At 38.2% G+C, this 14,932-nt stretch overlaps 1 protein-coding gene across 2 annotated transcripts in view; it reads left to right on the forward strand.

Annotated features, from left to right (window-relative positions):
* Window positions 1-14,932, forward strand: part of CNTNAP5 (contactin associated protein family member 5) — a 1,084,456-nt gene that overhangs the window by 462,324 nt on the left and 607,200 nt on the right. For both annotated transcript variants that reach the window (XM_069579468.1, XM_069579469.1), the window contains exon 4: window positions 5,377-5,524. In XM_069579468.1, coding sequence (XP_069435569.1) covers window positions 5,377-5,524 — 148 coding nt within the window. The remainder of the gene's footprint in view (window positions 1-5,376; window positions 5,525-14,932) is intronic.

Consider the following 14,932-nt stretch of genomic DNA (forward strand, 5'->3'; position numbering starts at 1 on the left):
TCATGAATCATATGCGTGATTTCTTAAGATAGTAATGATAACATATATATGGTGACAAAGTGTAAAACCTGAACCCAAACTAAGTATAATACCACTTGTGGTAGAGTGAGAACAAAACAGACCCCTGACAAGTAATATATGTGTTGCTGGTGCTAGTGCTGGTGCTGGTGCTGCTGCTGCTGCTGCTGCTGCTGCTAAGTCGCTTCAGTCGTGTCCGACTCTGTGCAACCCCATAGACGGCAGCCCACCAGGCTCCTCTGTCCCTGGGATTCTCCAGGCAAGAACACTGGAGTGGGTTGCCATTGCCTTCTCCAATGCATGAAAGTGAAAGTGCTGCTCAGAATTAACTTCTCTGATTTCTGGGGTTTCCTGGTAAGGTGGGGACACTATAGATATTGGCTGCACAATTGTAAGATGTGTTGCAAATTCAGAAAAGTTAAACATGTGTGTGTAGGTGGGTGTGTGTATGCTGGGGTGCCTCCTTCAGTGAGGAAGCTGGCTAAAACCTTCCTGATGATAAATAGAGTGAGGCAAAGTAAAATATGCAGAGGGCCAAGCAATTTTTTGGTTTCAGAAACATGACATAAAAGGGTGTTATTTGGAATACAAAAAAAGGGTCCTTGGGCTTTAGTTAAAATCTTTATAATCCAGTACCAACTTGATAATCTCTTATGATTTATGATTCCACTTAAATTCTCTCCCAAACTAAGTTTTCTCATCTTTAAAATAAGATAATACAGATTTCCTACCTCACAAAGATGTTATGATCAGATTGTGATGAATGCCGTTATACATTTTCTGCCTGTCATCATTAAGAACATTTCTGTTCTAATTTCTATCATCAGAGCTTAGGTTTGCATCCCCTGGAACTTCATATGCATAGGATCAAAGAGTATGTGCCCTTTATAAAAGCTGACTGCTTTTATGGATTAGTAGTATTCCAATCTAACACTCTTCAGAGTTCAGTTTACTCTTTTTTCTATCTTAGAGTAGGAGCTTAGATTTTAAATTTTGTGTCTTTCTTATTATATCTTTAAAAAAACCTTTAAAGCCATGAATTATCTTCTAAGGACTGCTTTCATTAGAAGCACAAATTTTGATATGATATTTCTATCATTATTCAATTTCCATTGTTTTCTAATTTCCATTGTGGTTTCTTGTTGACCTAAGGATTACTTGAAAGTGTGTTTGTAAACATCTAAATATTTGAAAGTTTTCTAGATAATTTATTATTATCAATTTCTAATTTAATTTAATTGTGGTAAGAAAACAAGCTATGGTTTCTTCAGGACTTATTGAGTAGGATATAGTGTCTCTTAGTCAATGTTCCACATGCATTTGAAATTAATATATAATCAGCGTTCAATGAAGTATTCCATGAACATTAATTAACCAAGTTCCCTGATAATATTGTTGAATCTTATATTCTCACTGACTAATTTTGAATCTCTGTTGTAGGTGCATGTGCATTTAAGTGTTTTTGTCTTCATGACAAAGGTGAATTGACCCTTTATAATTTTGAAACTCTCTCCTATCTTGTAATACAGCTTACAATGTCTGATATTAATAGAGAAAATCCAGGTTTATTGTGCCTATTATTTGCATGAAATGGCTTTTCCCTTCATTTTACTTTTAACCTGTTAATGTCTTTATTTTAAAAAGAGTATTATACAAAAAAGTGTATCAATAAGCCTTACTTTTTTATCTAGCCTGAAAATGTATGCCTTTAACTGAGGTTTGACTCAGGTTTCTGTTTATGTAATTATCCACTGGGAAAGTTTTAAGTTTACTACCTTGAAATTTCTCCTCTGTGTTTATTCATTTCTCATTTCTTATCTTATTTCACATTAAATGGGCATTGGTGCTTCACTGTTGTTGTTATCATATTTTAGTATTCCTTCTTCTTTTATATTGGCTTTGTGATTATACCTCTTTGGTTTATTTTAATGCATTCTTGGCTTATTTAAATTTACTTCAAATTGACATACCATTTTATATATCATCTCATGGCCTTGCAACAGTATAATTCTCTTTAGCCTACATTCCGCATGCCATCCTTTGTGGTTTTATTGACATATGTTCACTTCTACATTTGCTGTCAACATCACAGTATATTATTTTTCCTTTAAACTGAGTGTTGACTTTTAAAATATTTAAGAAAAGAAATACAAATAGTCTTATATTTAGCCACCTATTTACCACTTTGCTTATTCTCCATCTCTTCTTGTACACTGAATGTTCCATCTGGAATCAGTTTCTTTAGAGTGTAGAACTTATTTTACACTTCTTAACAGTGGAGATCTATAGATAATACATTGTCACAGCTTTTGTTTAAATGAAATTGGATCATTTTCCCTTCAGATCTGAAAGCTATTTTTGCTGGGTATAGAGTGTGAGGTTGAGAGTGCCATACTTATAGCATTTGTTGGACTCCATTGTTTCCTGAGAGAAGTCACCTGTCATTCCACTGTTGTTCAGTTGCTATCTTCAACAACTGAGCTGACATTGAGAGAGTGGTATTTTTAAAGCATCTTAGTAGGGCCTTGGGATCCAAGCACCTGGAGAATAAGATTCTTTGCTTTTCATCCGAGCCTACAAATTCTTGTATTGCCAAGCAATGAATTTCTTTGACCTTGTAGGAAGATGAACTGGTGAACTTGGTGAGCGTTTGGTTGCAGCTTCCTTTAGATTCAATCTGCCTCTGTCTCTGACTGTTCAGGCTGCTCTAGGAGGGCTCTGGGATCATGCATTGTACACTTTGAAATCTCAAAACTTTGTGACCCTGGGTCTGTTCAGATGTGTATTCACGAGACTATGAAACTGCAAACAATATGACTCTAGAATAGTAGGAAACCTTGAAATGTTGAGATGTTGAGATCTCAATATTGCAAGGGAGTGAGGGTCAGACAGAATAAACTGTTTGTCCATATTACACAATGATGCCATGATGCTGACCATTTGGATGGGAATCCAGGATTCCCTCTTCAGAATGCATGGCATCTGAAGACTCCAAGCTCCCCAAAGAAAACTTTTTCTAGAATTTTACAATCAGGATTTCAATATAAGTTTAAGATATATTCAGTCTATAAGTCACTTAGAACATAGGCAAGGATTCCCCCATCACCCTCAGTGTGAATAAAGTCCTGTTTAAAATTCAGTTTCTATATGGGATGCTGAAAACACAGAGCCTCTACATGCTTGGGGAGTGGGTTGTAGGAAACACAATTAATGGAATCCAGAGAATTAAATGGAAGTCTCCCAAGTTTGGTTGTAGAAAAACATGAAATATGTTCAAGGCATCCAAGAGTGAAAAACCACCAGAATCTTTAACCACCTCCCAAATTCATGTATCAAAGAAGTAAACTTTGAAAAGAACTACATTCTGCAGGGAAGAGTCTTTCCTAGGTGGGCAAAGGTTGAAGAGGTTTTATATCTGTATCAGTTGCTAAAGTTGGAACAGGACATGCTAAAGATGAGCCTGCTGAAGAGAACCTTTTTTTTTTTTTTTCCCCCTGGATTGAGACAATGACCAAATCTTTGACAAACCTGTGGGGAAGAAAGTTAGATTTGAATCTCAAGAAATTCCTCTCCCCCAAATCATTCTCTTGCATCATAGTTTTGCTGCAAAGTAGAAAGTGAGCTTCTCTGCTCTTCATAAGCCACTTTATGATATATAATAGTGACTATATTAATTTTCTAATGTCAGAGTTATTAGCCAGTGGGTGTTTTGTGTACAGCAGAAATGTCAGATTGTTCAAATTACCCTAGATTCACAGATGTTATGAGAATACTATCAAAGTTAAGATTTGAATCATTGAAATGGATTCCATTACATACATAAAATCCTTTTACTTAGTATTCTCTTGGCCATTTGAGAAACCAATGGTTTAGTTGGTGTTGATAGAACATTAGCATGAAGGCTTTACCCATGAATACTTGAGTTGGAAAAGAAGACTGGTGATGATTCATAATGAAGCAAACTAATCAGTGTGCTACCTGACATCCTACCTTAAAGATTAGGTACAATTGGGATAACGAGAAAGTTCTGGGGATGGATAGGGGTAGGTTGCATAATAATGTGATTGTACTTTATGCCACTGAAATATATACTTTGAAATGGTTAAAATGGCACATTTTATGTTATTCATATTTTACCCCAGTGGGGAAAAATGATTAGGTAGGAGACTTTGGATTCCATCTGTAGAAAATTTTTACCCCAAAAATCATTCATCCAAATGAAGGCTAGGAGGCATAATTTTAGTGTATCAAATATCTCCCATGCTGTGTGTTCCTTTGCTTAACCTTCACAAGAAAGTATGAATATAAATTACATAAAAAACAGAGACTCCTGTTCTCCCTCATGTAGCAATTGACAATGGAATAGTTGAAAAGTGAGTGGCTATAGAAAAGCCATATGCTTTGGAATAGGACAACTTTGAAATTGAACCATAGAATAATTACTAACCAATTAGATGATTTAAAGATATTTTGCATCCTCTTTTTTCTCTCTCTAGGCTTTAGATTTCTTTTTAATCTATTAAATAGTAATAATGATCATGAAAAAGTCTTTGCTTAGTGATTGGCTTCAATTAATGGTAACAATTGCTTCTATAAAAGCCTTTTGCTCCATGAAGAGATTTTTCAGTTATCTTCCATACCACAGTAATTATCAGTGTTAGGAATATCAGAATTTCATTGTGTTATTTGCTTAGTAAAGCTTTTGTGTGTCATGACTTGTGACTTACTAGGATTGACTTACTTATAAAATCTTGGGGAAGGAGTTTTTTAAAGAATAATGTACAGCAGCTCTCTCTCTCTCTATTTTTATATATATATATATATATATATAAATATATAAATATTTATATTCATTGCATGTTCCTAAGTCACTTCAGCCGTGTCCGACTCTGTGCGATCCCATAGATGGCAGCCCACCAGGCTTCCCCGTCCCTGGGATTCTCCAGGCAAGAACACTGGAGCGGGTTGCCATTTCCTTCTCCAACGCATGAAAGTGAAAAGTGAAAGTGAAGTTACTCAGTCGTGTCCGACCCTCAGTGACCCCATGGAGTGAAGCCTTCCAGGCTCCTCTGTCCGTGGGATTTTCCAGGCAAGAGTACTGGAGCGGGGTACCACAATTATTAATAATTATTATATTTATTATATAAATATAAATATTTATATTTATTGCAGAATTAACACATAATGCAGAATTTTCACCAGAGTCAGATTTCATTTGGAAGATCTGAGACACTGAGGATTTTCTTTGCAAGACTTTATGGAATATCATGGCTGGATTTCCATTCATGGTCCTTAAGCTCAGGTGGCAGTGCTGCCATGGTGTCACAGATCTCACCTGGCTTCCATTTCTTCCCACAGACATTTGCAGGAAACATGAATGCTGACAGTGTGATGCACCACAAGTTACTGCATTCTGTGAGAGCCCGGTTCATTCGCTTTGTCCCCCTGGAGTGGAATCCAAGTGGAAAGATCGGCATGAGGGTTGAAGTCTACGGATGCTCCTATAGTAAGTACCCACACAAATTATCAGCCCTGGTGTGTTTTGCAAGTGGCATTACCCACACTGTATCAGATTGTTGACACTGAGAATGCAATCTCAATCATTTAAAAATCATTTCTATAGTTTAATGACATATGCATATTTGAAACTGTGAAACTCAACCCAGATATAGAAGTATGTTTATTTAAGGATGAAGTAGTTTGGAGATGAGATAATTGGGTTTAACAAAAAGAGTTCAAAATGAAGAACTCTTGGAGTTTGAGCTATCACTTACCTTTGCAGTACTAAAATAATTTTAGTCCTTTCCCAGGAGTGGGATGAAGTATTATAAAACTCTTCCCTTCCTTGTTCTAGAAGGGAAAGAGAAGAAACATTTCAACTCAGTGTAATATGTGATGTTTCTCTCTTGGAATTATGCAGACACTCCATTTTTTCTGAATTGTTTGGGCTGAATTTAAAAGTAGAGCTCCATCTTGCAGATAAGGAAGGTCACAAACATAGGGAGAACTCTAGAACTGTGAAAAGATTGCCTTTATCTTGAACAAGCACTTTTAGAAAGAATGTGCTTAAAACAGATGCTCCAACAAACCATTAAATCAAGGAGAAGCTGCCTTGCATTCCAGCCCTTCTATCAAAAAGCACAGACATCTAGTGTGAGGACATGGTGTTTTCTAACCCAGGATCTCTGGGGCATCCAGATTCCCATGTTACCTCTTCTCTTGATAACAGTTGTCACAACTAATATTACCAAATGCAAGTTTGTGTACCCAATACACAATGAAGCCAAATAAACAGAAACATCAGAGTTTGGAAGAGAAAAATATTTATTGCAGGGACAAGCAAGAAAACTGGTTGCTTATGTCTAAAAACCCAGAACTCCCCAGAATTTGGCAAAACTCTTTAAAAGGCAAGGTAAGGGAGGGGCATCTCATGTGAAGAATTGACTCCTTAGAAAAGACCCTGATGCTGGGAGGGATTGGGGTCAGGAGGAGAAGGGGAAGACAGAGGATGAGATGGCTGGATGGCATCACCAACTCGATGGACATGAAGTTGAGTGAACTCCAGGAGTTGGTGATGGATAGGGAGGCCTGGCATGCTGCGATTCATGGGGTCAGAAAGAGTCAGACACGATTGAGCAAGTGAACTGAACTGAACTGAAGGGAGGGGCATGCTTAATTATTGAAAACCTTTTGGTCCCAGAATCCTTTGTTCTTATAGCTGTCCACATAGATCAGGTAACAATGTTCCTGTAAATTTCCAACAAGACAAATATTATTCTCTGTTCTGTAACTTTGTATCTCTATGTGAATGGAAAAGTGTTATACCCTTAAAAGGTCAGAACCCTGAACAGGCTCTCCTATATATATCAGACCATTGGCAAAATTCTTAACTCTGAGCAATAGAATACAAAGATTAAAGTAAAAGAAACATGTTCTAATCCATTTTTAAAAGATCTAATGTGAAGTCATATTTGTTCTTCCCTATTACACAAGGAGGCTTATTTTAGGTTAAAATGAAGCATTCATGCTGAAATAAAAGGCATATTTATATTACTACTTCAGCCATCTATTTTGCTGCAATAATTCAATTTCTCTTTTACACATCCTCGTACATTTGTTTTCTCTGTCCTGTCAGTTGTCCCTATTTTCCATGTTCATTGCTCTTAATGTTTGTACAAAAAGGCTCAGAACATCAAGTTAAATAATAGACTGAACAACAGAGAGACCCTTGAGCACCATGTGTAGTTCTTTTCAGGTGATTGCCCCTTTGATAATCTGATGACAGCAAGGCAACCATCTCTTAAGAAAAGTGCCCCAACAAAGGAAACTATAAGCAAAGTGAAAAGACAGCCTTCAGAATGGGAGAAAATAATAGCAAATGAAGCAACTGACAAACAACTAATCTCTAAAATATACAAGCAACTCCTGCAGCTCAATTCCAGAAAAATAAATGACCCAATCAAAAAATGGGCCAAAGAACTAAACAGACATTTCTCCAAAGCAGACATACATACAGATGTCTAACAAACGCATGAAAAGATGCTCAACATCACTCATTATCAGAGAAATGCAAATCAAAACCGCAATGAGGTACCATCTCGCGCCAGTCAGAATGGCTGCTATCCAAATGTCTACAAACAATAAATGCTGGAGAGGGTGTGGAGAAAAGGGAACCCTCTTACACTGTTGGTGGGAATGCAAACTAGTACAGCCACTATGGAGAACAGTGTGGAGATTCCTTAAGAAACTGGAAATAGAACTGCCTTATGACCCAGCAATCCCACTGCTGGGCATACACATCGAGAAAATCAGAATTGAAAGAGACACATGTACCCCAATGTTCATTGCAGCACTGTTTATAATAGCCAGGACATGGAAGCAACCTAGATGTCCATCAGCAGATGAATGGATAAGAAAGCTGTGGTACATATACACAATGGGATATTATTCTGCCATTAAAAAGAATACATTTGAATCAGTTCTAAAGAGGTGGATGAAACTGGAGCATATTATACAGAGTGAAGTAAGTCAGAAAGAAAAACACCAATACAGTATACTAACGCATATATATGGAATTTAGAAAGATAGTAATGATAACCCTGTATGCGAGACAGCAAAAGAGACACAGATGTATAGAACAGTCTTTTGGACTCTTTGGGAGAAGGCGAGGGTGGGATGACCTGAGAGAACAGCACTGTAACATGTATATTATCATATGTGAAACAGATCGCCAGTCCAGGTTCAATGCATGAGACGGTGCTCAGGGCTGGTGCACTGGGATGACCCAGTAGATGGGATGGGGAGGGAGGTGGGAGAGGGGATCAAGACGGGGAACACATGTACACCCGTGGCTGATTCATATCAGTGTGTGGCAAAGCCCACTACAATATCGTAAAGCAATTAGCCTCCAATAAAATAAATACACTGAAAAAAGAAAAGAAAAGAAAAGTGTCCACAGTAAGGTTCTCAGCTTGGCTAAAGCCCAGATCTTGACCAAGAAAAGAGCTCCTGACTTTGAGATAGTCTCATCCTACCAAGATTTCTTTCCAAGGAATCTTTTCCAGGAAAGCTCTGCATCAAGTAAATACATCCTCTAAGGCAGTGGTCTCCAACATTTTTAGCACTAAGGACCAGTTTTGCGGAATACAATTTGTCCACAGACCAGAGCTGGGGGGATGGTTTTGAGATGATTCAAGAGGATTACTTTTTTTTTTTTTCAAATATTGACCCAAATTTTTTTTAATTGTATTTTTAATTGAAAGATAATTACTTCACAATGTTGTGTGGTTTCTGCCAAACGTTAACATGAATAAGCCACAGACATATACATGCCCCCTCCCTCTTTAAACCTCCTTCCAACCTCTCTAGGTTGTCACAGAGCACCAGCTTTAAGTTCCCTCCATTACACAGCACTTTTGTATACTTTGTGTCTAATCTAATGCTGCTACTGATCTGAAAGGAGGTGACAGGAGGTACAGGTCTGTGGGCTGGAGGTTGGGGATCCCTGCTGTAAGGAGAAAAATTACCTTTAGGTGCACAGTGTGAGTGGTGGGAAGTTGCACCCCCTTAGGCAGCTTTTGGATGGAGAATGCCTTTGTCTGGGATGATCGTCCAGCTGGCACACTGTAATCTTCCATCACTTGTCCTGGGGCTTTGGTGCTTTACCCTTTGGGAAAAAAGAACACCCATCTGACTCTTAGTCTATAAAACTAAAATCTCAGCATGTCCTCTGGATCAAAAATTCCCTTTCAAAATCATCTTATCCTTTTTTTTACTGGTTCATTCTTATAAACATAAAACTTTGCTGCATAAGTCATAAAACAAAACAACTACAAAAGCCCAATGGCTCTATTTATCTATCTATCCTTCTCCTCTCCCATGCTCTGGGCAAAATAGCTTCTCCCAAAAGCTTGTCTTTAGTTACTGATTACACTGCAACTGTTTGGTACATCTTGAGGCACATGGTGACAGTTTCATGTGTCAGCTTGGTAGGTTTCAGGCCACAGTGATTCAGCTAGACTGCAGTCCAGGTGTTGCTGTGATGAGTTTAACACTGACATCATTTGCCCTTAAGGAGAGGAGCTATGCTTGATAATCTATGGGCTGATTCAGTCAGTTGAGAAGTTTTAAGACAGAACTGAATTTTTCCATTCAGTTCAGTTCAGTCGCTCAGTTGTGTCTGACTCTTTGAGACCCCATGACCACAGCACGCCAGGCCTCCCTGTCCATCACCAACCCACGCCCACTGAGTCGGTGATGCCATCCAACCATCTCATCCTCTATCGTCCCCTTCTCCTCCTTCCCTCAATCTTTCCCAGCATCAGGGTCTTTTCAAATGAGTCAGCTCTTTGCATCAGGTGGCCAAAGTATTGGGGTTTCAGCTTCAACATCAGTCCTTCCAATGAACACTCAGGACTGGTTGGATCTCCTTGCAGTCCAAGGGACGCTCAAGAGTCTGCTCCAACACCACAGCTCAAAAGCATCAATTCTTCGGTGCTCAGCTTTCTTTATAGTCCAACTCTCACATCCATACATGACCACTGGAAAAACAATAGCCTTGACTAGACGGACTTTGTTGAAAAAGTAATGTCTCTGCTTTTTAATATGCTGTCTAGGTTGGTCACAACTTCCCTTTCAAGGAGTAAGCGTCTTTTAATTTCATGGCTGCAGTCACCGTCTGCAGTGATGTTGGAGCCCAGAAAAATAAAGTCAGCCATTGTTTCCACTGTTTCCCCATCTAATTGCTATGAAGTAATGGGACCAGATGCCATAATCTTAGTTTTCTGAATGGTGAGCTTTAGGGCAACTTTTTCACTTTCCTCTTTCACTTTCATCAAGAGGCTCTGTGTCATCTGCATATCAGAGGTTATTGATATTTCTCCCGGCAATCTTGATTCCAGCTTGTGCTTCCTCCAGCGCAGTGTTTCTCGTGATATACTCTGCATATAAGTTAAATAAGCAGGGTGACAATCTACAGCCTTGACGTACTCCTTTTCCTATTTAGAACCAGTCTGTTGTTCCATGTCCAGTTCTAACTGTTGCTTCCTGAGCTGCATACAGGTTTCTCAAGTGGAGGGCCAGGTGGTCTGGTATTTCCATATCTTTCAGAATTTTCCACAGTTTATTTTGACCACACAGTCGAAGGCTTTGGCATAATCAATAAAGCAGAAATAGATGTTTTTCTGGAACTCTCTTGTTTTTTCCATGATCCAGTAGATGTTGGCAATTTGATCTCTGGTTGCTCTGCCTTTTCTAAAATCAGCTTGAACATCAGGAAGTTCATGGTTCACTTATTGCTGAAGCCTGGCTTGGAGAATTTTGAGCATTACTTTACTAGCCTGTGAGATGAGTGCAATTGTGTGGTAGTTTGAGCATTCTTTGGCATTGCCTGTCTTTGGGATTGGAATGAAAACTGACCTTTTCTAGTCCTGTGGCCACGGTTGAGTTTTCCAAATTTGCTGGCATATTGAGTACAGCACTTTTGCAGCATCATCGAGGATTTGAAATAGCTCAACTGGAATTCCATCACCTCCACTGGCTTTGTTCATAGTGATGCTTTCTAAGGCCCACTTGACTTCACAGTTCATGATGTCTGGCTCTAGGTGAGTGATCACACCATCGTGATTATCTGGGTTGTGAAGATCTTTTTTGTACAGGTCTTCTGTGTATTCTTGCCATCTCTTCTTAATATCTTCTTCTTCTGTTAGGTCTATGCCATTTCTGTCCTTCATTGAGCCCATCTTTGCATGAAATGTTCCCTTGGTATCTAATTTTCTTGAAGAGATCTCCAGTCTTTCCCATTCTATTAAAAATTCCTACCTGTGCACTTCAATTGCAACTCCTGCCAGAAAGTATCCAGCCTGCCGCTACTGACAGCATGTCTTTACAGATGAATTTCAAACTTGCCTCGCCAGCCCCCACAATCATATAAATCAGTTCTTTGCAATGAATCTTTCAATATACAGAATCTACTGGTTCTATTTTTCTGGGGAGACTCATGCAGATTGCTCTACAGAAACTTTCAGTTAATACCACCAGTGACCTCTTTGTAGCTAAGATCCAACGGTCAGTTTTCTCACTACACTCATGTCTCAGTAGTATTTGGTTCAATTCACTATTTCCATTTTTTAGAAACCCAGCTTCCTCTTTTATCTTACATGCCCCTCTACCTTCTCAGGGTTCTATCTCAGGACTTCTACTTTATTTCTTTGTTTAAAAATTTATTGAAGTTTGGTTGATTTATAATGTTGTGTTTCAGGTATAGAAAAGTGACCCAGTTTTACATATATATATATATATATATATGTGTGTGTGTGTGTGTGTGTGTGTGTGTGTATAAAATATAGATAGATATAGATATTTGTACATATACTTATATGTATGTATACATATATAATCTTTTTCAGGTTCTTTACCCTTACAGATTATTATAAGATATTAAGTACAGTTCCTTGTGCTATACAGTAGACCCTTCTTGGTTATCTGTTTTGTACATAGCAGAATGTATTTGTTAATCCCAAAGTCCTAATTCATCCCTCCCTCCCTTTTCCCCTTGTGGTATCCATGATTTTTTTTTCTATGTCTGTGGGTTTATTTCTGTTTTGTAATTAAGTTCATTTGCATCATTTTTTTTTTAAAAATCCAGATATAATTGATATCATATGATTTGTCTTTCTCTGACTTACTTCACTTAGTATGATAATCTCTAAGGCCATCCATATTGCTGCAAATGGCATTATTTCATTCTTGTTATGGTTGAGTAATAATCCAGTGTATATATCTACCACATCTTCCTTGTCTGTTTTTCTGTTGATGGACATTTAGGTTGCTTCCATGTCTTGGTTATTATAAATAGTGCTGCTATGGACATTAGGGTTCATGAATCTTTTTGAATTATGATTTTCTCCACCAATGCCCAGCTAAATTTATAGGGTTCCATGAATTTAAATACCATCTAGATGCTGATCACCTCCACATATATATCTCCTAGACTGACCCCTGGAATTATATATGCAATAAACTAGCCATCTCTTCCTGAAAGTCTAGTACGTCTCTCAAGTTTATTACAGTAAAAACAGAATTCTTGATTACCATTCTCTTAACAACTTGCTGTTTCACATCTCTTGTCTTAACAAATGGAATAATTTAGTCATTTGCTAGAACAGAAACCTAGGAAGCAGCCTCAGTTTCTCCTTCCTTGATCCTCATCTACACAGTTCATAGAAGCACTCCCTGGTTCCATCCACCAAAACATATCTTAAACCCATGTACTTATCCTACTATCCTGAGTAACAGCCTCTTCCAGTCTCACCCAGAGTATTTAAATAGACTCCTACCTGCAGTCCCTGCTCCTGCCAGGATTTCCATAAGCCTGTTTTTCATGCAGTAGCCAAAGTGATCTTTATCAATAAGAAATAAAAGTATATCATTGTACTGCCTACTTAAAATTGAAGCACTTGACTGGCATTTAAAATCCCTTATTGAGTGTCCCATGCCTACCCTCTTCACTTCCTTTTCCTTCTTTCCATCCATGCAGGCTTTCTTTCTTTTTTTTTTTTTTTTTTTTTATCCCTGGGTTGGGAAGATCCCCTGGAGAAGGGAAAGGCCATCCCCTCCAGCATTCCGCCCTGGACAATTCCATGGACTGCCAGGCTTTCTTTCTATTCCTGAAATACATCAGGTTTTTCCTACCTAAGGATCTTTGCACTTTCTGTTCCTTAGGCACAGGACAGTTTTTCACAGGGTTTACATGCTCATCTCCTTCAATCAATGTGATTCTTAATTCTAATATCACCACTTAGCCTCTCTGATCGCCTCTTCCAAGTCACCTGTACTAATTTCTCTGCACCAAACATTAACCCATGGTTATACAACATGATTTTATTTTCTTCCTGGTGCCTTGCACAAACCAGAATCTTGTCTGTTTGTTCTGGCTTGTTGGTTGTTTGCTTTTCAAGACCCTGCACGAAATATAAGTCCCATGAGGGCAGGCACTTTGCCAATTAAGTGCCAGCATGCATTAAACACAAATCTGTATCCAATAAATATCTGTGTTTTATCAGTCTTATTATCTCAGCATGGGCCACCATGTCATTATTCTAAAATTTCATGGTATGTATGAATATGCCCACTGTAGATTCTATGGAATTGAGATATATATATATATATATATATATATATATATATATATTGGTCTCATAAATCTTTTTCTCAAAATTCCATTTGAGTGTGTTGCTAAAGATTGGTAGATATCTTACAGTTCAATAATTTGTTAAGATAAGGTTTTACCATTTTGGAATTCATTAAGTCAATCATCTATTTATTCAATTGATAATGTTCACTTAGCACTTAAACTCTACCACAAATCATACAAAACTCTTGGGTTTTGAGGAAGAGAAGACCTTTTCTGGACTTTGTTTTTTTTTATAAATTTTTTTTTTTTTGGGCCACACTGCATGTCATGTGGGGTCTTAGTTCCCTGACCAATGTGCCCCTTACAGTGAAGGCACAAAATCTTATCCACTGAACCGTCAGTGAAAACCCCACTAGGCTTAAGTCCTATATGTTTCCTTTGGAGCATTATTTATGATTGCATTTCATAAACTATTTGTGTACTTTTTTTTAACATCTGTCTCTTCCTGCTGCTGATGCTAAGCTACTTCAGTTGTGTCTGACTGTGTGACCCCATGGACGCCCATAGACCCCATAGTCTCTGCTTTTTAATATGCTGTCTAGGTTTGTTATAGCTTTCCTTCCAAGGAGCAAGCATCTTTTAATTTCATGTCTGGAGTTAGGGCCAAGGGAGGCCAAAAGGAGAAAGGAAGCAAGTGTTACTGTTGGCATTAGAAAGAGTTAGGAGACACCCTCTTGCCTCAGCTGAGTCTCAAACATTGGTAGTCACTTCCTTGACGGAAAGGAGTCCCAGGCAGCAGGAAGGACTGGTGCATAAGGAAACAGACGAAAGCTAGATATTCCTTTATTTCATGCCCTGGAGCCACAGAAAGACAGTGTGCAGTGTAGACCTTTGCCTCTTTCTTCTCTCATATTTCCCATGTTGTCTATACTTTCTTTCAGAAAGAAAATAGACTTCATCGGGCCTGCAGGAGGAAAAATGTTAATATTAAAGGAGAGCCCTTCCTATTTTCTGATGTCTCATCCTACAATGCCTCCCTGAGAAAGTCTCTGCTTTCCAATTTGGAAAACATTCTCCAATTGGAGAATCAAACCAGACTGGGAACTGAAGAGTTTGTCTTTCAGTCATCTGTCAGCATGACAGAGTCTGCCCCAAATGGGATTAAAAAAAAAAAAAAATTTGTTGAACTATGGTTGATTTACAATGTCATGTTCATTTCAGGTGTACAGCAAGATGAATCAGTCATACACATGCATATAGCCACTCTTTTTCACACTTGTT

Source organism: Ovis canadensis, chromosome 2, assembly GCF_042477335.2.
Source record: "Ovis canadensis isolate MfBH-ARS-UI-01 breed Bighorn chromosome 2, ARS-UI_OviCan_v2, whole genome shotgun sequence".
In the NCBI taxonomy this organism is placed as follows: domain Eukaryota; kingdom Metazoa; phylum Chordata; class Mammalia; order Artiodactyla; family Bovidae; genus Ovis; species Ovis canadensis.